The following is a 23,494-nucleotide window of genomic DNA, read 5'->3' on the forward strand; positions in this document are numbered from 1 at the left end:
TGTGCGCCGTGAGTTGATTGCGTTATAATAAGAATGTGTGACTTTCATAAAGCATCTTGGTGCGTTCTCTTAGTTGTTCATAAACATTTGCTGGGTGGCTCTTGGGTGCCAGGGCCATGCCGTATCATCTCATAATCGATGTCCCATCTCTGGCTGAGCTCTCACAGGCCAGAGAAGGAGCATGCACTTCAACAAAGGGTCAATAGGCTGGTTGTTAGCCGGTGCAGGCTGGGGTGGGAACGGAGCTGAGCCAGCTGCCTGGCTGTGGCTGACAGGGTGGTGCGGGGCCAGTTGAGGGCTGAGCTGGTTTTGGGGTGTCCATAGGAGTTCCTGGGTCAGACAAGGGAGTGGAGGGCATCCGAAACCGAGTGAAGAGAAAGTGCAGAGGCTCAGAGGTGTAAGAGAGCCATGTCCCGTTTGGGGGGGCTCTGAGGAGCCAAGAGAAGCAGGGGGCAGGGTGCACGTGGCAAGTGGCGGGAGACAGAGCCGTGGGGTGAGTGGAAGGGAGACAGCGAGGGTGGGTGCGCCTGGAAGTGAACGGGAACCCCGGCAGACCCTCATCCTGACGGACGTGACTGGCTTCAATCCGTTGCCACGTTTGTCCTCAGGACGACTCTGATGTTCTGTGGATGAAGACAGTGGGGGCCACAGGCCCCACAGCTGAAAAGGGCAGCGCCATGGACCGCGAGGTGTGTGGGGGCTGCCGGGCTCGTCTGCGGGGGCCGCCTGCAGCTCCTTAGTCTCTCAGAGGCAGCCACGAGTCGGCTTCTCTCCTCCCGCCAGCAGCAAACCAACAGAAGCAGCCTGGACCTTCCAGCTCACAAGGAGAAGACAGCCCTCGGGGGGCTTCTGCTCAAACTTCCTGGAGCCCAAGTGACCAGGAACTGAGGCGTTTCTTGACTCTTATCAGAACAGAAGGACCCAGCGTTCTGATCGCTTAAATTTCTCCTTCGCTCTGTCGAGACCTCAGCTGCTCCAGGCGGACTCTCACGGCCTCTTCTTGAGGCAAACGTCACTCAGAAGTTTGTGTGCTTACTCTCGAGGTGCCGACCTCGGCTGGGGGGGCGAGAGCCTTTTTGTCGTGAGTCCTGAGCAGAAGGAGCTGTACGGAGATGCTGTCCAAAGCAAGTACTGCAGTCCCCCCGGGTCCGTGGGAAACACGTTGCAAGACCCCCGGTGGGTGCCCGACACTGCGGGTAGAACCAAACCCTAGAGAGACCAGGTTCCTTCCTATACATACGGACCTACGATAAAGTTTAATTTATAAATTGGGCACAGTAAGAGATTAACAACAATAACTAATACTAGAGTAGGGCAATTACAACAACAAGCTGTAATAAAAGTTACCATAGATCTTAGCAACCTCAGTAAACGATATTTTTCTTTCCTTACCAAGTCGAGAACTTTCACCTTTTCACTTAAAGGAAACTTTACGGCTTCTCTTTGGCATATTGGAATTGCCAGCATCACGACTCTTGTGCTTTGGGTCATTATTAAGTAAAATAAGGGCTTCCTGACCACAAGCACTGCGATACCGCGACAGCGGATCTGACGACCCAGACGGCTACTAAGTGACTCGCGGGCGGGTGGCGGACACGGCGGATCCGCTGGGCCAAGGATGAGTCACCTCCTGGGCATGAGACTTCATCACGTGACTCAGAACAGCACGCAACTTAAAACTTACGAATTGTTTGTTTCTGGAATTTTCCAGGTAATATTTTTGGACCGCGGCGGACCTCGGGTAACTGAAAGGTAAGGAGCGATGACTACCCTGTTCTAGGAAGACAGTTGGCCTGCCTCTGTCGACGCGAGGGGAGGGCTAAGGATGCACTCAGGGGTGAGGGCACGTCATGGTCTCCCTTTGGAGCCAGCAGGAAAGCTTCTGCTGAGATTCAGGGGTGACACTTAAATACGTAAGAGTCAAGAAGACCCGGGCACCGGCCAACAAGAGTGCACGCTGGCCCACAGAGAACCTGGCTGGCTGCCATCTTGGCTGGCTGTCAGCTCTGGGAAGACCCAAGAGAGGAGGCACGGCCTTCGCAGAAGTACTAATCTTGGATGCCTGGATCCTCGCACCCAAGGCAGCAGCACAGGTCCCCACCCTCTTGAGGACCCTGCTTGGGAGACCGTTCTTCTGCTGTCCCTGCTCTCCGGGAGACCGTGCAGGCTGAGGGCACTGCCGTTCCTGCATCTGGAGGGCGTCAGCCACAGCAGGACTTCCTGGACGGCCCACCAGCGGCTGCTTTTCAGCTGCCGTCTGGGCGTGAGGAAAGGAGCTCCCATTCACTCAGGGCCTACCCTTCAGGAGGTCACAGAGCGCTTCCATGTTTTTACGCTTTAGAAGGTAAATAAATAAGTGTAATTCCAGACCTCACTGAAAGTGGAAGATAAGACCTCATGCTTCCCTAAACTCAATCTTTCTGTTTGAACATTTTCACAATTGTTAACCTGGGAAATTTGTACTAAAGGAAGTTCTAGGAGAAAGAACAATCAATTAGGAGTCTTCAGCTCTTCACATAATGGACTGGAACTTCTGCACAAACGCCAAGGTCCTCTTTACGCATCACCTGTGAGTGGAGGCAGGAACGCGGCCTTTATAAATTACCCACACAGCGCAGGGCTGTCTTGTGGTGCAGGTTATTAATCTACAGGAGCTCGTGTGCCTCAGACGCCCAGACAGCTGAGCACCCAGCGATGGAGCCTGTCCCCTCCAGCAAAATGATGGGGATACATCTAACCTGTAGGCAGTGCGAGGCTTCAGCGGTCCGTCACAGAATTTCTGCTGATGGGGGTCGCATTTCCCACCCAGGCTCTCCATCTCCGCTCCGAGCTTGATGTCAAAACTCTTGGGGTTGCTGTCAGGACTTTCGGCACATTTGCTGGCGAAATAATCGGTCTGATACACTCGGATGGAGGCATTGTGCCTGTACTCCAGGTAGGATGGCAGAGGGTGCTGCTGCTCCGGCTTCAGCTCGTCACTGCCTGGAGCGAGAAAACCCACAGTGAAGGACGGCCCTTCTGCTGACTGGAGTGACCAGGCTGCCTCCTCACCCACTGTGTCTGCTCATCCCCAGAGTGCAGAATCTGTGATCTCGAAGGACGCTGTGAAATTCTCCAATGAAATTAACTTTGGCCCACTTTTTCTAACATAAAAAATAAAAATAAAGTGTGTATATACAAAATTTTATACACACACAGATACCATCACTTTTCCAGGAAATAAAGTGTGTGTGCGAGAGCGTAGCCCAGAAATCAAATGACAATGTGTCCCAGACTCCCACTGTGAGAGTCGGCCCACTCGGTCAGCCCTCCACCTTGCCAGTACCCACTGTAGCTGAGGTAATGAGGAAACCCCTGTGGCCTGGGAAATGGGGAAAGATAAGAGGAATCAAGTCCAAGGCCAGGCAGCAGCCCGAGCACGCTCCACGAGCCTCGCCCGGCCAGATGACTGCTCGAGGCCCAGCTCTCTGCCACCCTGAGCACAGTTTAATCCCGGCTTGGATTTGGCCCCACATGTGGAATATGCCCCAGAACTCGTCCCTGTCCACCCAGCCTGCTGCGTGTTTTGGCACTGCCGACGAGTCTGAGGTTGGCTGGAGGAAAGCATAATTAGGAAGGTAAATATTATAGAAATCAAACACCATCCACAATGAACTTCAAGGAGTGGCACTGTTGGGTTCATTGCACCCTGGACTCTAATAAAATTTGCTCAAAATGAGTGGGTCTTGGAAATACTATCTTGCTGGCAGTGGCTGAAAAGGAAACTTGCCTTTAGGCTCAGCACGTGTGCCATAACCGGCATTTGTGTGATCTGGACTTTCTGGGGACACGTGTGCCCCACATACAACACCCCTGCAGGTGTTTGACAAGTGCCAATATAACAAACTCTAAAGATCACACTCGGGGGTTGCGTGGGACGCTGTTATAACTACCACCTGGTCTTTGCCCGGTCCGCAGGAATTAGCTGGACATTGAATAGTCGAATGGGCTAGAGAAAGAAACATGCTGTTGCAAATCCAGTAGAGAAAGGACAATGCTTTTCACGATCAACTTCTCCCTCTTCCGAGGTTTTGAGTAATTCTGCGGATTGCTGGGTGGTTTGGGAGCGTGTGATGGGTTGAGGTCTTTGGGACGGGGCGGGGAAGGCAGCTGAGGCAGGCAGAACAGAAGAGTGGTGAGCAGGGCTGAGCGAGTGGTGGGGAGGACAGCGGGCCAACACACGCAGTGCGATTCCAACAGCGCCGGCACGAGGTCCCGGCTCAGCAAGTGATGTTATTATTATTGTTGTGGTTGCTGTTATCATTATTCACTCATTCAATAATTAAACCCGGCAGATAACAGCCTTCATTGCTGAAAGAGCCTCTGAGCCAGTTTTTGTTACATCTCCCGGCATCCCGCAGAGAGAAAGTGGAATGATAGAAAGACTAACTTTTCTGCTCTTAAAAGCTTGTCGCAGAAGGAGCCCTGTGGAGGCCTTTGAGAAAGCGGCCCTGCACCCCGCAGCAGAGGTGGCTCGCGTCACTTACCCTCGGCCTCTCTCACCACCACCGTGAAGTACTTCACAGCCCCGTTGGTGTCGCTGAACCAGCTGCAGTTGAAAGTGAAGTGGATGGAAGACCTGCTGACGAGCACGTCCTTTTTATTCACGCGGATGTGCGGAGGTGGAGGCGGGGGCCCTGGAACGGGGGAGCAAGAAGGTCACGACTCTGCCTTCACGTGCAGACAGTGAGAGGAGGGTCTCTGCTCGTGGGCGTAGACTGTGTGTGTGTGTGTGCGCGCGCGCGTGAGCACGCATGTGTTTAAAGCTTGTAATTAAGAAAACTCCCCCTCCCCGAAGGGAAGCCGTCTGCCAGCGGCACCTCAGACATAGCGGAGAGGCAGCTCCTCAGCAGGGTTTCCTGAAGCTGGGACGTCAAACTGCTTAAGAGCCCATTAGCTCTAACTATGCGGCGAAGTGATGTATTTAAATCCTAATTCATTCAAGTACTTTAAGATCCTTTAACTTGTCTGCCGCCTGGTTCCTTTACACAGAGCCATGTTTCCGCCTCCTGGAACCCTTGGGTCCTCCCGTCCTAGTGACAGCGAGCCCGCTCACGGGGTAGCCTGCAGGGCAGGACAGAGAGGCGCCGGGGCACACCTCCGGACACTCACGGTCTATCATGGTGATGGTGCTGCCCTCCACCACCTCGCTGGTCACGCCGGCCGACTGCACCTTGATGGACACCAGGTACCTCTTGTGGGGCACGAGCATCATGATGTTGAGCAGAGATTTCTCTTTCTCCAGCTTTCTGGAGAACTCCACCTCTTGAGTGTCCATTTTCCGGCATTCAATGCTGTACCCGTCAAAGTCGGAGTCTGGCGGGATCCAGGAACAGGCAATGGCCGTGGAGTTCTGAGGCCGGCAGTGCAGGTTTTGGATCTTGTCTGGCTCTAAGGGAGGAGGAGAGACACTTTGCACAACTTCGTAAGACATCTTTTCTCAGCTCCTTTGGGTCCAACTAGCTCAGAGATCTAAATAAATAATTCTCAAACTTTGTTTGGATTGTTTTTCGAGGAAAAAACTCTCACAGATCACCAAAGGAATTTCTGCCTGCCAGATCCTGCTCTGAGAAACTTTAAAAGTTAAAATGCTGTCCCTCTAGGGGCAGACGCCACCACCGCCACCGCCCCCGGCCAGTGGCGCCAAGCCCTGCTCCAAAACTTTCGGCACCATGCACGAACTGGTGAACCACGTCACGGTGGAGCACATGGGTGGCCCCGAGCAAAGCAGCCACGTCTGCTTCTGGGAGGACTGTCCGCGCAAGGGCAAGCCCTTCAAAGCCAAATACAAGCTCACCAACCACATCCGCGTGCACACCGGCGAGAAGCCCTTTCGCTGCCCTTTCCCGGGCTGCGGCAAGGTCTTTGCGCGCTCGGAGAACCTCAAGATCCACAAGCGCGCTCATCCAGGGGAAAAGCCTTTCAAATGTGAGTTTGATGGCTGTGACAGAAAGTTTGCCAACGGCAGTGATCGAAAGAAACATTCCCATGTCCACACCAGCGACAAGCCCTACTACTGCAAGATGCGAGGCTGTGACAAATCCTACACTCACCCGAGCTCTCTAAGGAAGCACATGCAGATTCACTGCAAGTCCCACCACCTTCTCCAGGCACCCTCGGTTACTCCAGTGGGTGCCCCCTTGTCCCCTGTGCTGGACCCAACCAGGAGTCGCTCTAGCACTCTCTCCCCTCAGGTGACCAACCTCAATGAGTGGTACGTTTGCCAGGCCAGTGGGGCCCCCAGCCACCTCCACACACCTTCCAGCAACGGAACCACTTCTGAGTCTGAAGATGAGGAGATGTACAGGAACTCTGAAGTTGTGCGGACAATACATTAGAATTTATTAGTCATAACAATAAGTACAATCAGAGGTGGGAGTCCTTGGACCATATCCTAACCTGAGACAATGCTGAGCCTGAGACAAACCCGTGACTCAGACGTGCCGCCGGGTCTAATGAGCCCTATTTATTCAGTATGAAACCCTATGGTGTTTGTACATTTAATTAATTTAATTAAGATATTTGGGCTTTTCTTTTCCTTAGAAAACAAACAAGATAACCACCAAGCTGGACTTGTACGTTGCAGGGGGACAGGGCTGGGAGCAAATTGTACCAAGGAAAATGCATGGAGAGATTAGCTAATCAAGATACATACTACTGATGCAATATATATATTTTTTAGAAGGGAAGAGAAAGAGCATTCAGTCAGAACTCGACGCAGCAGCAAGGCTCTCTGCATTTCCTGGAGCACCTCGAGAATGCCTTTGACACCATAACGTGGGCTTCTTTGGAGCCACTTTGCCTCCTCCTTGGGCCCTATTTCTGCAAAGGCCTCTTGATTGTCAACCACACACTTGCTGCATGGCCAACAGATCTTGGACTGTACCTGTGTCCAAAAATATTTGTAAAAACCCTTTAAGTCCTAATAGTTGTAATTTTTAATTCCCACTCTTTTATTACTGATCTCACCTTAACACAATATTTTTACACAGGATTATTTCTTCATTACCCTGCTTGAATGATGAGAAAAAAAAATAATGAGGCAGCAACCTTCATACGTCTCCATGTATTGTGCTACTGTGATTGTTCAAGCAAAAGTGGAGAGAAGAAAAGGCTGCTGCGATAGACGACTGTGATATTTTATAAAATAGAAAAAATCAAGTGCTTTCTTCTTCCTCTATGGTATTTTTTTTTTAATCTGAAATCTCAGATGCTGCCTCTTTGCTACGTCCATGTTTTAGATCTTAAGTTTTTTGGGATGCCAAAATTAACAGGCAAGCCTAAGGAGGTGGGATGTTGGCAACATGCCTATTTTTTTGGGAAAGCTGTTGTTTTTAAAACAGGCCAACCCTTCTTTTATACTGTTGTATCAACCTTTTAAAAAGTCTTTATTTTTCATTGCCTGAAACTGCATTTTCTTCCACCTGAGCACTGAGCACACCGAACTCTAGCCCATTTGAAAATGACAGTGTGTGAAGTGTATGATTTACATTAAAAGAGAGGAGGGAGTTGCTAGACATATTAAAATTTTTAAAAGGTTTATAGTTACCACCAAACACTGATGAATGTGTGACCTTTGCCAGAGCTGTCAAGCTAGGATGAAAAAGGTCAGGGACCCAGGACAATAAGTCTTAGTCAATTTATTTTCGGTGGGTACAACACATCTTGTGTGCAAAATGTAGTCCATCACAAACATCATACCAATATACTAAAGGGCACTAATTTATCCTCAGAGACCCTGAAGACTCCCCTCCCCAGGGTCTGTAGAAATTTGTTTTATGTACTGTGAGTGGGTGATGTAGTCTTGTCATTGTTAATAATTTGTATGTGAACACTCTTATTTGTACAGTTGAATTAATTTATTTTCAGACATCATCCCTTTTTTTTTTCTGGAAGAGTTCAAAGCACACCAAAGAATTATATTATACGTTTTGGTGAAAGATTGTCGTTTATGATCCATGGTTTATTTGGAAAAAAAAAGGAAAGGAAATGGGAAAATATATTTTTAAGCTTACTTGAATGAATAGCGTAATGTGAAAACCAGGACTCTTCCTGCATGTCATTTTTGCATTGTGTTGACAAGATTACATATAGTTTATAGATATATTATATTGCTAGTACAGTGCATGGTGCTGTCACTTTGAAAGCCTTTCAATGTTGTCTTCAGATTGTTACGGTGAAGATGAAACATGCAGACCCCTCCTTTATAAAGAAAAAGACCATAAAACTTGAATATAAAATAATTCTACATTTTTAAAGTTTATTTGATTTTCATATTATTCACTTTCAAAGCTATTTCAAATAGACAAAATAAGATAAGGTATAAACTTTGGGGGGATAATTTATGTATCGTAAACTTATTAGAACAAAATATTTCTGATTTATAATGAGTTGTTTTATTTATACAACTTTTTCAATGGTAGTTTGCACTATTCTTTATTATGCCACAGGTTTATTTATTATGAAACAAAGGAATATGTATTTTATGTATTTTGCCATGCATAGGTTAACTCTCCGCCACAGATTTATTGGTTGCTGATACAACTTAAATAAAAACTTAAAATGTGTACCTCCAATAGAAAGAAAGAATGATTATGAAGTGAAAACTTTAATAAAGGTATTCTTCCTAAAAAAAAAAAAAAGAGGGGGCTGGCCCCGTGGCCGAGTGGTTGGGTTCGCGTGCTCTGCTGCAGGCAGCCCAGTGTTTCGTTGGTTCGAATCCTGGGCGCGGACATGGCACTGCTCATCAGACCACGCTGGGGCGGCGTCCCACATGCCACAACTAGAAGAACCCACAACGAAGAATGCACAACTATGTACCGGGGGGCTTTGGGGAGAAAAAGGAAAAAATAAAATCTTTAAAAAAAAAAAAAAAAAGAAAAAAGAAAAAAAATGCTGTCCCTCTAGAAAATCTCCAGGGCCAGCGTGACTGACACACAGATGCCCAGGCCGGCACTGAATCAGGCGGCAGCAGTCAGAGAGAAGGCGGCAGAGAGTCTAGAGGCTAAAAGTGCAGCTTGGCTGCCTGAATTCAAGGTCTATTTCCTAGATCTGCACATGCGTGGGCAAGTCACGCGACATGTCTGCGCCCCATCTGTGGAGCGGGGAAGTGAAGCCACTACTTCTCGTGGCCTCTGCAACGAGTCAATGAGATGAAACATGCACCCACCCAGAACCGTGGCCGGCGGGGTAACTGCTCAGTGGATGCTGCTCTCCCAGGAAGGAGGTGAAGACAGGCAGTGCTGGCCTGTCGCCCTCTAGGCTCTGGCTTCTGTCCCCCCTTCCCTTCTCTGCCTGCCTGCCCTGCTCGCACACCGAGCTTCTAGCACCGAAACTGCTCTCGCTCCCGTGTACACCAAGCCGTGCCGCCCCTGTGCTTATGGTCATTCAGTTCCTCCTGTCTGACTCGGGAGGGACTCAGTGAGTGGGGGTGAGCGACACAACGCGGAAAAGATTCGGTCTGAAAGAAACGCAGCTCTGCAACCGTGCAGGTTAATATCCACACCCCGTGGGCCCAGCCTGCACGCCCACCGTCTCTAGTTACATGCTAGCAAGCTACCTTGTACCATTCAAGTAGTAGTTTTAAAAAAAATTTTCTTGCTGCTGTTCCCTAAAAATTCTTATTAAAGTTAAATATGGACAGTTATTAAATTTAGATAGTAGTTTTTGAATTTTAATTTTAGCAGCTGAGCCATTTAAAGAAGAATTCTCAGGTGCCCAGTCTGTCAGCGTGCACTGTGCACCCTGTGAATTCAGCGTGCACCGGGGTCAGCGCTGGGCGACTCCCTTTCCACAGGGATTTCTGAGGAGCCTCAGGCTCCAGAACAGAACTTGAAAACCTAAATCCAGACCACCGTCTTTCATTCCAAGAGTCGAAAGCCTTCATAAAGGTTAAAGTTAAAAAGACGGTCCATTGTTCTATTGACCGTAGCACAAAATACGGTAAGAATTCTCAGACGGCAATAACCATAGGTCAATCCATCAAAAGGGTTAAAAAAATAAGGAAAAAGACAGTCACGCTTGACCTGAAGAACACAGAATGGGAAAACCCCTCGTTTCACTGTTGGGTTTTTACGTGGTCTCAAAAATTTCCTCCTTTCCTCTCTTCTCCACCTCCTGTGCCTCCCCAAATTAGAATTGTATGTTCGCTCAAAAATCTTGTAGATAGGGTTGGCTACATAATGTTCCGGGCCCAGTGCCAAGTGAAAATGTGATGCCCCCTGTTCAAAATATTATTAAGAGTTTGCAGATGGCGAAAGCAGAGAATTAAGCCAGGTGTGGGCCCCTCCCAGCCTGGCGCCCCGTGTGCCTGCACAGCTGGTGACGCTGGCCCTGCGTGCCGAGTAGATCATTCTCCCAGCTCAGGAAGGACCCAGGACCTAGGCGAGCTTCTGGGGGCCATGTGCCCTCGCCAGTCGGCCCTCCCAGAGCAGCGCCTGTCACTCTGATTCAGAACTCACACCTGCCCCTGACACAGGCCTGCTGTAGGGTCCTCATCCCCAGCACCCCGACTCTGAAATGCTCAGCATCTGTGACCACTGAGTGAATTCCTGTTGCACGTCCAGGGGTACAGATGTCAGCCAAGTCACGACAGGCTAGATGAGGACGCATTAGAAAAAAGTCAACCCGAAGATTTTTGAGGCTCGGGGAAGAACTGGCCTTTGAGGCAAGCAGTAATTGTGTGTTTTCAAACAGTAACTGCTTGTTGATCTTGTGAACTCCCTTCAAACCAAGTCATGGCTGAGACCCACAGACACCTCCTCTTTCAGCCTCAGAGGAAGCTTTTTAAAACATCCCGCCTAGGACCAGCCCCGGGGGCCTGGTTCAGAGCACTCTGATTTGGCGGCCTGGATTCGGTTCCCAGGTGCAGACCTACACCACTGTCTGTCAGTCACATACCAAAAGAAGACTGGCAACAGATGTTAGCTCAGGGTGAATCTTCCCCAGCAAAAAAAAAAAAAAAAAAGAAAAAGAAAAAAAGAAAACATCCTGCCTAAGCCATAAGTCTGATAATTTGCACAAAGAACATCACGGAAACTTGCCTCAACCTCCTCCCTCGCTTCCTTCTCTCTCATTTTCACCTCTGAGTCCCAGCTGTCTTCTGAGGCTCAGGTCACATCCCCATTCACTAAGAAAAGAGTACCTACTATGTGCAAGGTGCTCTGCTAGGCACTGTGAAGAGCAGAGAGGTGAAGAACACATTAGCTGTAGCCTCTAGGAGGGGAGATGAGTCCCAAATAGCCACGACACAAGGTGGAAAGAAGAAAGCGCCAGCAGACGCGGAGTGAGAAGATGCTGTGTAGACTGACAGACCACGTTCCGCTGCTGGCGTGAGCGGTGGGCAGGACTCAGCAAAGGCTTTCTGCAGAGAGGGCACCTCGCCAAGATCCTGGGAAGGGGGCATTTCAGGCAGAGAAAACCACGACCCACGACCCCAGGCCCCAAGGGTGGGGCTGGTAGGAACCGGGAGGCGGATGAGGAGACCTGCGAGCTGTTCACCACAGCGGGAGCGCAGCTGTGAGAACGCAGTGAGCGCTGGGCCGATTTTACATGAAAATACAAACATCTACTCTGTTCAATCCTCTGATATTTTGGGTTTCCTGTGACCCACAGCCAAACCCAATCCTGGCTAATACAACCCTCAAAGTTCCATCAGCTGTTCCTCTCAAAACGCGGCATCCGGGCCCTCCGCACGCTGGCGGCTCTCCTCCTGCCGTGCCCAGGCGGTACCCGCCGCTCTCCAGCCCTAGCATCCAGGACTGAGCACAGTACTCCAGATGCGCCCTGACCAGCCCGGCCGCCTCCCAGCTCTCACACTGAGCCCTGAGACTACGCAGCCACAGTCAGCCACGGAAAGCCCACCCTGAGCTCGCTGGACACGTGTTCCTCGGGACACACAACCATCTGCTCCCAAACTGCTCTTTGGATAAGACACAGAGGACACGTTACAGCTGTCACAACATTAATGTTTGTGGAACAAGCAAAATAACCGTTTGCTTAAATTTCTAATTTTCAGCTACATCTATTTTTTTTTTGAGGAAGATCAGCCCTGAGCTAACATCTGCCACCAATCCTCCTCTTTTTGCTGAGGAAGACGGGCTCTGAGCTAACATCCATGCCCATCTTCCTCTACTTTATATGTGGGATGCCTACCAGCATGGCTTGCCAAGCGGTGCCATGTCCACACCTGGGATCCGAACCAGCGAACACCAGACCGCCGAAGCGGATGTCAGAACTTAACTGCTGCGCCACCGGGCCAGCCCCTCAGCTGCAGATTTTATCAACAACCAATAACTATCTGGTCTGATCCTAGAAGCCACACTTCCTGGGTATTATTGGAAAATGGATATTTAGATTGAGGTTCCTGTGTGAAAACCTCTGTTCCTTTGAGGTGTGTCGTCTCTATCCCCAGATGCCTCTGGGAAGAAACTGATGCCTGTTTCCTTGCTGAAGGATTTTCATCTCTAGGATTCACAGCAATGTGTCCCAATGGACCCTCTGCTTCTAGTTGCCCCTTCTAGTCTCCCCCAGAGTGACTCTCTAAAGTGCACATCTGACTGTGACATCTCGGCCGAGCATCCTTCAGCGGCTCCAGTTGATGGAGGAGAAAGTTCAAAGTCGTGACCACGGCTCACAGACAGTTCGCGACCTGATCCTCCTAATCCGCCCCTTTTAGGCTCTGGCCAACTAAACTCCTCTCTGTCTGTCTCTCCTGCCCGGTCTCGGAACATTCTATTCTCTCTCCCTGGAATATTCTCGACTTCCTTCCCCATCTCCACCTGGGGAATCTTACTCTTTCCTTAGGTTTCAATTCATGTGTTTCTTCCAGGAAGCTCCCTTGTTTTGGGTCAGATGCCCTAACACACGTTTCTAGAGTGCCGAAGGCTTCCTTCACACACCCACAACGTAACTGCCTTTTCAACCACAGCACCTCCCACTCGGCTGTAAGCTCCACCAGGGCAGACATCATTTCTTTATCGCCCATGGTTTTTAGCATTGAACGAATGAACAAATCTGTATAGACTCCTGCCTGAATTCAATCCTAACCAATCCACACAAAAATGTGGATATAAATCGAGTGCCACGGGAACAAGATGTTGCAACACATACTTCCTTCTCACCCCATTTGACAACCAAGAGAAGAAAACACGTCCTACTTGTCCTCACGGATCCCGAAATCGGTCTGCTGTAGGCTTTCCAGGAATCCCCGCTCACAGTCCTGACGCTGAACTGATAGGCTCGCCCTGGACGAAGACCGTACACGAGGCGTCCCTCCGACTTCCTGTTGCTGTAGGGGTTGAAGACCGTGATGGCGTCTCTGGGGAGCCACTGCAGCTCAAAGTCATCGTAGTCCGTCCACTCTGGAGGCCCCTTCCAGGTGATGGCCAAGGACGTGTTTGCAACGTCAGCAAACGACATAAGACTGGGAGGACTCGGGGCTGCGTGCAGGAGAAAGTGAAGGGTCGCGCGGTCACTCATGCGCCACAGCAGAGGCACATGAGGCAGCTGACGCCACCACACACACTTGAATGTGCTTTCTAAGAGGAGACACTGTGATAATATAGCAATAGGAGCTTCCGTTTACACTGTTAACAGTGTGCAAGGCACTGCCCTCAAGTGTTTTATGTACATTTGCTTTCATTTTCACAACCAGAGTTTCCTCACCAGGCTGCTGTGGAGCATGAGTGTGTCTAAATAGGTTACAAGTGTGCAAAGGATTGATCCCATCAGACTTTGGGATGCGAGGGCTCACAGCCACACAACAGTGACGTGTATGATTACCCCATCTACACACGAGGCTTACAGATGCTCAACGATCTGCCCAGCTTCAGAAGGTGAGTGGCAGAGGTAGGATAAGGACCCAGATCTTTCTGACCAAAGTCTGTCTGCTTTACCCACTATACACAGCGCCCTCCCAAGTCCAGGGCCAGCACGTGGCGCACCACCACCAATTTTATTTCTCATCAACACTGTAGTTAGGACCTGCCTTCGGAAGCTGCTTCCCATCAACACTTGTCGGTGGGCCCCTGGCTTCCTACCTGTTCTGCTCTCCCCTGTCACCTTGTTGCTGAGGTCCCCACTGTGAGTGACCACACACAGCGTGTACTTCCTTCCAGGGACGAGGCCGTGAAAACGCCACTCTGTCAGGTCCCTGTCCCTTCTGTTTTCCTTCTTCGTGCCGTTGGGGTTGTAGAGAATCAGCTCGTAAAAGTCGAGGTCCCCCGAGGCTGGGCTCCAGCTGAACCAGAGGCTGTCCGTCATGTTCCGATTGGATCCCCTGAGGTTACTCACAGAGGCCGGGACTAAAGCAGAGGGGAAACCATTACTGGAAACAAGACACTTAGAAACGAAGGCATTTTGGCCCCAGGTGAACACACAAGCTATAGGGGGCCTGTGGGTGACTGGTCCCTGTGCAGAGTCAGCTCTCGCCTGCATCTCAGGTCACCTAAGTTCAGGGGGTGTGGTCTAGAGATGGGGTACAAATCAAAATAAAACTGAATGCAATGGCCGGTCATTCTATATGCTCCCCACACGTGCACCCATAAACGCACAAAACTAGATCTTCAGAAACGATCAACCAAAGCTGGCCGAATGGTCCATAACTTAGCTCAGAAAAGGCCCTGAAATTCTCTTAACGGCTCCAGCCCCTCCGTCTGGCCCATCCCACTGGCGGCCACCCCCCATCAGGTCCCTCTCTGAGCATCCCCACTTCCTCTCCCTCTTTCGAGATCTCAGTTCTCTCCTGAGCTCTCTCACCGAAGTCTACATGGTGGGCCCTCGCCAGGGAAGGAGGGTCAGCAGTCACTTCTACCAGTCTGCACACGGGCCGCACTGGCACCTGGCCCCTGGGTACTGAGCTCCAGTACTCTTTGGAGAGTGAAGACTGTTGTCCCTGGCTGGGGCACTTTACACATTACTGGGCAGCTAAGGAAAGATGTGCAGAGGGCAGACTGCCCCGGGGACGGGAAACTGAGTCTGTTCACAGTTGAGGCTTCTAGGCTGCTCTGTTTCATTCCCTTCAAACTGAGAACTCCTGTTGGGGGCCTGGAATGTGCTCCTCAGTGGCCCCCTCACCTTCAGGCCTCCACCGAAAGCCCTTCTCTGTCTAAAGGAGTCTCTTGTTCTGCCAAGTCACTCTCGGTCCCCACACACTGTTTGTTTCCTTCACAGAATTTAAGGCGTTCCCAAAGCATCCCCTGGAGAATCTGGGTCCCAGCTCCTCCCCTCTGTGCTGAGGTCAGGGGCCTTGTCTGACATGGTCACTGTCACGGTCCAGCAGGCAGCCTGGTTCCCAGCACAGAGGAGCTCTCAAAACTACTCACATGAAAAAAAAAAAAACGCATAGGAAAATGAGATGTTGAGCCCGGCGGGCTGCCCGTCCTGCAGCGGCCGGCCGGCAAGCAGAGGGCCAGGTCCATCTTACACCCAACCCTCTGAGGTCAACAAGCGGAGGGCACAGAGCAGATGCCAGCGCAGAACCATTCTGAGAAGTACGCAAGGTCTGATTCAGGGCCAGAAAGCCTGAGGGTCAGAGCTCACAGACAGCGGGACCCCGGGTAGGATGGGGAACGAAGGGCGCATGATGGAAAAGAAAGTGAACACTGCGGCAATTTCCCGCTCGGGTCCAGGCCTCACCTGTTCTCCCCAGTATGAAAGACTCGTTCGACAGCTCCCCACTGTGAGTGACGATGACCATCTTGTACATTCGACCTGGCAGCAAGTTCTGGAAGGAGAAGGTCTGGATGTGCGGGTCGACCTGAGCCCTGTCCTGAAGAGTCCGATCCGGGTTGTACAGAAAGATGTTGTACCCGCCGAGCTCCCCGGCCGAGGCGGTCCAGTGGAAGGACAGGTGTCTGGTCGAGTTCTCCGTGATCCTCAGGTTGGTGACGGCTGCCGGGACTGGAGGAAACATTGAGAAGCAAGAGAGAGACTGTTTTGGCACATCCCTGACGTAGCCCAGGACCGACGCGGGATGGACACACTCAAGCGGCCACTCAAAACACAGTGGGCACTGCCGTTAAAACGTACTGATGTCACGGAGACCCCAAAGCAAAGAAATCTGAATTTTGTGAATTACTGATGCTGAAACTGTTAGTTTTACAAGACAAAACCATAAGAGAACAAAAAGAAAACCCAGTAATGGGAAATTATCTCCACAGACATCTTTTGGGTACAGAACAAATGTTCACCTGTGTGACTAAATGTTCTAACAGAAAGGGCCAGATCAGAGCTCAAAAAACTGCCTCTGAGTGCCATCCGAGAGCTAAGAAATGGCCGTCGGAGCAACGGCAGTGGGAAGGAAGGGGAAAAGCAGACAGCAAGAGGAAGTTAGAGTCAGGGATAGGGGAAAGCAGAGGAAAACCCAAAGCGTTAGAAAGAAAGGTTTCCAGGGGCTGGCCCTGTGGCCCAGTGGTTGGGTTCGTGAGCTCTGCTGCAGGCGGCCCAGTGTTTCGTTGGTTCGAGTCCTGGGCTCGGACATGGCACTGCTCATCGAACCACGCTGGGGCGGCGTCCCGCATGCCACAACTAGAAGGACCCACAACGAAGAATATACAACTATGTACTGGGGGGCTTTGGGGAGGAAAAAGGAAAAAATAAAATTAAAAAAAAAAAAAAAGAAAGAAAGGTTTCCAGGGCCGGCCCAGTGGCGCAGTGGTTAAGTTCACACGAACGTTCGGATCCCGGGTGTGGACATGGTGCTGCTTGGCAAAGCCATGGTGTTGTAGGCATCCCACATATAAAGTAGAGGAAGATGGGCACAGATGTTAGCTCAGGGCCAGTCTTCCTCAGCAAAAAGAGGAGGATTGGTGGCAGATGTTAGCTCAGGGCTAATCTTCCTCAAAAAAAAATAACAATAATAATAAAAAAAGAAGGGTTTCCATTAGGATTTTGCAACCCCTTCAGTGCTTCCTGTTGGCTTGGTGGCCACGTGCCACCAGAACGGCCTCTCCCACACTGCCGGCCCAGGCGCTGCCCGATTCCACGGGGTCGTAGGAGGCAGTGGAACAGCTGCCTGTGGGTTCTCCTCCCTCCAACCCAAACCCCTTCTCCTCGCTTTCTCCCTCTCCTCATGCCAGCCCCTTAAAGTTGGTGTTTCCCATGGCTCCGTCCTCTGTCCCCTTCATATTCTGTGGCATTACTGAGCCATCCACAGTCTCGTTCATGCTGCACATTCTATGCTCTGAATGTCCGTGTCCCCCACCTGTGTGTTGAGACCTAACGCCCAACGACGGCATCAGGAGGCAGAGATATTGGTCGTGAGGGCGGAGGTCTCGAGAACGGGGTTAATGCTCTAAAAGGAGGCCCCAGAGAGGCATCTTCCCCCCGTGAGGGCACAGCAGAAGGTGCCCTCCATGAACCAGAAGACGCAGAATCTCCTGGCTCCTTGGTCTTGCGCGTCCAGCCTCCAGGACTGTGAGAAATAAACATTTGTGTGTCAGCGCCCCAGTTTATGGTATTTTTGCTATAGCAGCCTGAACAGACTAAGGCACGGATTTAACTAGAATTTTTGTCCAAATCATCACCCCTAGGCCGCTTTTCCGAGCTCAGGCCCATATTTTCAACTGCTGTTAACCTCCCTCTGCAGGTCATGAGGACGTCTGGGACTCGGCACAGAACCCCATCTCAGCACCTCCCTTGGCACGCCCCCTCCTGCTTCCCTCGTCTCAAGGGCTGGCATCGCCGTCTCTACCGACTCCCCAGGGAGAAACTCTGGAATCTTCTGTTCTTCCTTCTGTGCTCCCCTCGGCCACCAAGTGTCACCTCGTCTGAGCTGGAGACGGGTCCTGATGGCATCTACTGCTCCTCCTCAGGCCTGCGCTGGTCCAGCTTCCCGCCCCACCCTTCCTGTCCTGCGGCCCAGTCCCCTCTGCGACCTCATCCCTCTGTCCTGTTCTCACTGCCTCAGCAAGACGGCCTCTGCGCTCCTCCTCCCGCAGGCCGGCACACCCCTGCCGCAGGGTCTGTGAGCTCCGCCTGGGCACAGTCTTCCCAAATACCTGCACCTCGCTCCTTCTCACTTCTCAGACGTCAACTCAGGTGTCACTTCTCAACAGAACCTCTGAGGACGTGCTGCTGCCCCGCTGCCCCGCCATCTTTTCTCTTTGGTGTTTGTTGCCATCTAACCTGCTCCCTCTTTTATGTGTTTATTTCCTTTATGGTCTTGCTCTCCTACTGGAACACAAGCTTCCTCCCCGCCAGGGTTTGTTTGGCTCACTCTGTGTCCAGCCTTTAGACGGTAGATGCTCGATATGAATGAATGGACAAACAGGTCTCCCCCTCTGCTCTCTTCTCCACCCATCGTTTCCCTGTTCCCATCTGACTTATCTTTTTAAAGGTGTTTTTACTAGAAAACATTCACTGTCTGGCCGAAAAACTTTTCTTGGCCCCTCACTGCTTCCAAGATGAGAAATACACTCCTGAGGAAGGCACCAGGCTCCCTCTCGTCCGGCCCCAATCTGCCTTCCCAGCCTCCCTCCATGATGCCGTGCGCACTCCAGCACCCACGCCCTCTCTGTGCTCCTTTGCACACGGCCCTGTCTGCACACAGAACGGTCTGCCTGCTCAGGCGTCCTTCCGCCTTCTCTCCACAGGGAACACTGCTTCCTCCCTGGTGACAGCACTGACGTCACTTCTCTGAAGACTTCCCCCTTCTGCTCCCTCCATGCCCCCATTCTGTGGACACTGCTCTTACACACAGCCCTTGTCACAGTGACTGCACCCTACTGTCCATGCGTCTGTCTGCCCCGTGAGTCAGTGAGCAATCCCAGGACGAGAAGCCCAATCCATCCTTATGTCCCATCCCCTTTCAGACCAGGCACTTGATAAAGAAGTAATCAACCAGACCAGAGCTGTCTGAATAGTGGCCCCCAAAGACGTCCATGTCCCACTCCCTGGGTCCTGTGGACGGCACCTTATGTGGCAAAAGGGACTTTGTAGATGTGATTAAGTTAGGGCTCTGGGGATGGGAGGTCTTCCTGGATTATCCGGGTGGTGTCCAGTGTGATCACAAGAGTCTTTGAAAGATGGAAGACGGATGCAGAAGAGCAGAGAAGGCGACACTATGACGGACACAGAGGCAGGAGCAACACCACTGAGGGAAGGGGGCCATGAGCCAAGGAGTGTGAGTGGCCTGCAGAGGCTGAAAAGGGCAAGAAAGAGATTCTCCCCTGAAGAAACGCAGCCTGCTGTCTCCCCACACCTCACTTTAGCCCCGGGGACCTGTTTCAGATTCTGACCTCCGGAAGTGTAAGATAACAAACACGTGTTGTTTCAAGATGCAAAGTTAGTGGTAATTTACTACAGCAGCCAGAGGAAGACAGCACAGCCGGTGTGGATGGAAACTCTGGGGGAGAGTGTGGTGGGCTGAGGGAGCTGACACGGAAGAGGCACATGAGCCCCTACTGTGCCAGGAACCGCGCCTCCAACCCTGGGCCGCTCAGCCCTCTGTTCTGCGGAGAGCAGACCCGCAGGGACTCGCGCCCCCACAGCTGTGCGAGTTACCTGTGCGGCCTTCGGTCTGGGCCCCCTGGCTGAAGAGGCCCCCGCTGACCGTCAGGATCCGTATCTTGTATTTCTTCCCTGGCGTTAGGTCTTCGAATCTGTGCTGCTTCGCGGCGGCTGGCTCGGACGTGTTGCTCAGAAGGGTGCCATGTTCCGTGAGAAGCAGGATGTCGTATCTTTCTGCCACGCCGACAGCTTTCTGCCAACTCACTATCAAGGAGTGGCTGCTATATGCGTTGTCTGCGGTCACTCCCTGGACAGACGCCGGGACTGCGGGACAGAAGACAGGCAGGTTCCATCACTGCAGGCCAAGAACCCACTGAGAGCTCCTCCAACTCAACCACAGAAGCCTTTCTTTCCTGGTCTGCAAGATGGAGAGAATGACCTCTCCCCTGTAGTGTGACTAGAGACAATTCTAAATGCCTAGCAGGTAGTAGCAGGTGCTTATAGCTCATGTTTGTTAAAAGTAATTTATTAATAGTGACATTCATATAAATAAACAGATTCATTATTAATTCATTTGTTGCTTGTTATTTAGCTATCACAGGTAAAGTATATGGCACAGGTTCATAATTTTCTTAAAAAAAGAATTTTGAGAAAGGGGTGAAATTTTGAAAAATGCACAGTTAAAGAAGTCTCCTTGTTAAAATTAAGATGTTTATATCCTTTAGCAAGTATAAAAATCTATTCAAATGATTTAGTGTCTGATTACCTTTCATTTGTTTTGAAAATCTCTATTAAGAAAGAAAAATGCAAAGAGAAAATATGAGAAAGGCTCTTGAAACCACGTTGAACGGCACAAAGTTAGGTGGTTTTGAACCTGGGTATTTTCACTCCGTGGAGAGCTAAGCCCACGTGGGGAACCATGTGGCCCTTCTCCAGGCAGATGCTCACCTGTCCGCCCGAGCACGTCCACCTGGTTCCTCAGGGACCCGCTGACCGAGGCCACCACGACGTGGTACTGCTGCCCTGCCTCCAGCCTGTCGAACGTGTGCTCAGAGACGTGCTTGGGGACCGTCTGGGACTCCACCTTCCGATCCTGCCGGAATGCCGACACAGTGTAGGAGTCGACGTCGCCCCCGCCAGGAGTCCAGTTCACTGTCAGGCTGTCTGTGGCCCCGTTGGGAGAAACGTGGATATTTTTGACAGCACTAGGAACTAAAAAAGAAAACAAATTTAAAAACCATCAATTAGAGAATGAATGTGGAAATTTTCCACCAAAGCTTTTTTTGTGCTCCCTGTGTTTTGACATCTATTGAAAGAATACATACAAAAAAGTGGTATCAATTTACCAGTTTTCTCTGACTTTTCTGCCTGGACTGGTTGGTGGGGGGGAAGTCTAGAGAGACACCAAGGCCGGGGTGGAAACAAAGGATACAGCGAGGGGCTCACTGGGTTGCTGCGGTCCGTGCCTGGGGGTTTTCTCATTTGCTGGCTGTGGGGCTATAGGTGGATTACTTAACCTCTGTAGTTTCAGTTTCCTCATCAGAAAAATGGTCACGATGATAATAGGAACCAGCCCAGAGAGCTGTGAGGAGATACACGTATGTGAACATATATCCCACATACATGACATACACCTATACACATATATACATGTAAGATTGCACAAAATGTACACGTAAAGCACTGTGCTGCGGGCCTGGTTCATGGTCAACTGTCAGTAAATGTAAACTATTTTAGCAACACTCCTAAGACAGTCCCAGAGAAGGAACACCAGCCAGCAGAGTTATTTGTACTTAATCTCGTGCCTTACAGGCACCAGCCGGTCACATCAACTCAATGCCATTTCTCAGAAAGCTTCTGTTTTCTTCCCCTCCATCATACTTCGCTTTTGTTAATGCATGGAATAATGCATTGGAAAACATGGTTGTCACTATCAAGATGACCTTCTCCCTTCCTGCCACCCCTTCTACCCCCCAAATCCCCAAGGAGTCGGAACGCCTGGCCCCCAGCTCGCTGACTGCACCGCTGCACCCAGGCAGGTGTAAGAGCCGTGCTTCAAATTACCCGTGCGGGCCTCGATAAAGGCTGAGCGCTGAACGTCTCCACTGATGGTCAAGACAAGAATTTTATACTGGCGGCCTGGGGTCAGGGCGGTGAACCGATACGCAGTTGCGGTATTTACGAGGTGAAAAGGAGGAAACACTTTCATGTCGTTGAAGAGCAGCTGGATCTCATACTGGTCGACGTCCCCGTCAGCTCGTGACCAAGTCACCTGGAGGTCCTCCGTGCTCCGGTTCCGCAGGGTGAGGTCCTGCACCGGCTCTGGGACTAGGGAGGGACACGAGAAGACTCTGAGGAGAGAGACTGAGCTGTGCACCCACACGGTAATTTATGAGACACATTCAAGGACCCGGCCGACATCTCCCTTCCCAAATAAACCACTGGAACTGCTTCATGCATAATTAAACAAGAAGAATGGAAGCAACCATTAAACTTGTGATTTTTCCCCTGCCATAAATCTTTTACACTACGTGTTGGTAGAATATAATTATAAAATGAGTTATGACCTCAATCATAAGATACGACAAGTCTAGAACTGTAAATGCCACAACGCAGGGGAACAGGGAAGAAAAATGGGACATTGGGCTTCGTGCTCCCCAACTAGGCTTTCTTTATCATCAGCCAACATTCTGTCCTGCAGGCCACGAAGCTGGCTCCAAGTGAGGCTCGCCGGGAATGCAATTTGCTGATCAGAAGATTCAAGGCTCGGATAAATGATTTACTTTGGTGACGTCAGAGTCCCAACCAACCGCCAGGTTTTGCATCTTTCCACTTACTTGTTCTCCCAGTGCCCTGCTCACTGGCCTCATACTGTCCACTTCTTGTACTAACGGTGACACTGTACAGCCGTCCAGGGACTAGTTTAACAAATACACACTCATTTTCAGACTTGGGGATGCTCTTGGTTTGAATGAAGTTGTTTTTGTTCTTAATGGTGACTTCATAGTGATCAAAGTCCCCAGCGGCGTGCACCCAGGACACCTTTATGTAGTCGCTCCTGGCTGAGTTGCTAACGCTGACTCCCTGGACCTTGTCAGGCACTGAGAAGGAGAACAGAGAACAGCCAAAGACTTAGTGGTTCTGAGTGAGCACCTGCGCACAGATGACATCCAGAACGATAAAGGAAAGTGAGCAGATTTTTACTGTGTGCATTTAAAAGCAAAATCTTAGATCTTTAGACCACAAATTTCTGGAGGAGAAAGATTGTTACACGACTTTGAGTGATTAAATGGATCTTTTAACAGAACCTCATGAGTTAATTCTAATCCTTTGTTTGCCTACACAAAATGTCATGAACAGGATGGAACATTAAACATGATAACATGATTAACACGAATGATGGCAACAATGTTAATAATTTCAACAAACCTTGGGGACTCAAGATGTGATACAAAGTTACCAAGGAAAGTATAAACAATCCAAAGAAAATGGAAGAGAGCAAACATGGAACAACCACATCAAGAGGGGTCCAACGTCATTGGCGATGAAGGAAATGCAAGTCAAGACTCCAGCAAAACTCCATTTTATATTCATTTGATTGGCAAAATTTAAAAACCTGATAAAACCAAGTGTGAGAGGGGATGCCCACTCAGAGGAGATTGTGTGAATGAACTGGTACATATACACAGTGAAATATTACACAGCAGTCATAGGTAATTTCTTCTTAACTCAAAAAACAAAAATATAGACTTCTTGCCTTTAACATCAAAACACAAAATATGGGGGCCGGCCCAGTGGCCAAGTGGTTACGTTCGCGCTCCACTGCGGCGGCCCAGTGTTTTGCTAGTTGGAATCCTGGGCGCGGACATGGTACCGCTCATCAGGACATGCTGAGGCAGCATCCCACATGCCACAGCTAGAAGGACCTACAACTAAGAATACACAACTATGTACTGGGGGGCTTTGGAAAGAAAAAAGAAAAAAGAAAATCTTTAAAAAAAAACCC

General features: G+C 50.4%; 1 protein-coding gene across 8 annotated transcripts in view; it reads right to left on the minus strand.

The window, feature by feature from the left end:
* PTPRB (protein tyrosine phosphatase receptor type B) overlaps positions 1–23,494 on the minus strand; it is a 107,449-nt gene that overhangs the window by 25,652 nt on the left and 58,303 nt on the right. For all 8 annotated transcript variants that reach the window (XR_011440213.1, XR_291084.4, XR_011440215.1 and 5 more), the window contains 10 exons: positions 22,326–22,589; positions 21,553–21,816; positions 20,437–20,700; positions 19,543–19,812; positions 15,676–15,939; positions 14,079–14,342; positions 13,197–13,478; positions 5,152–5,430; positions 4,527–4,676; positions 2,739–2,982 (listed from right to left, as the gene is read on the minus strand). Coding sequence is in view for 4 of the 8 variants with exons in the window: in XM_005613869.4 (XP_005613926.3) it covers positions 2,739–2,982; positions 4,527–4,676; positions 5,152–5,430; positions 13,197–13,478; positions 14,079–14,342; positions 15,676–15,939; positions 19,543–19,812; positions 20,437–20,700; positions 21,553–21,816; positions 22,326–22,589 (2,545 nt within the window). In the remaining 4 variants the exon portion in view is untranslated. The remainder of the gene's footprint in view (positions 1–2,738; positions 2,983–4,526; positions 4,677–5,151; positions 5,431–13,196; positions 13,479–14,078; positions 14,343–15,675; positions 15,940–19,542; positions 19,813–20,436; positions 20,701–21,552; positions 21,817–22,325; positions 22,590–23,494) is intronic.

Source organism: Equus caballus, chromosome 6 (assembly GCF_041296265.1).
Source record: "Equus caballus isolate H_3958 breed thoroughbred chromosome 6, TB-T2T, whole genome shotgun sequence".
NCBI classification, from domain to species: Eukaryota; Metazoa; Chordata; class Mammalia; order Perissodactyla; family Equidae; genus Equus; species Equus caballus.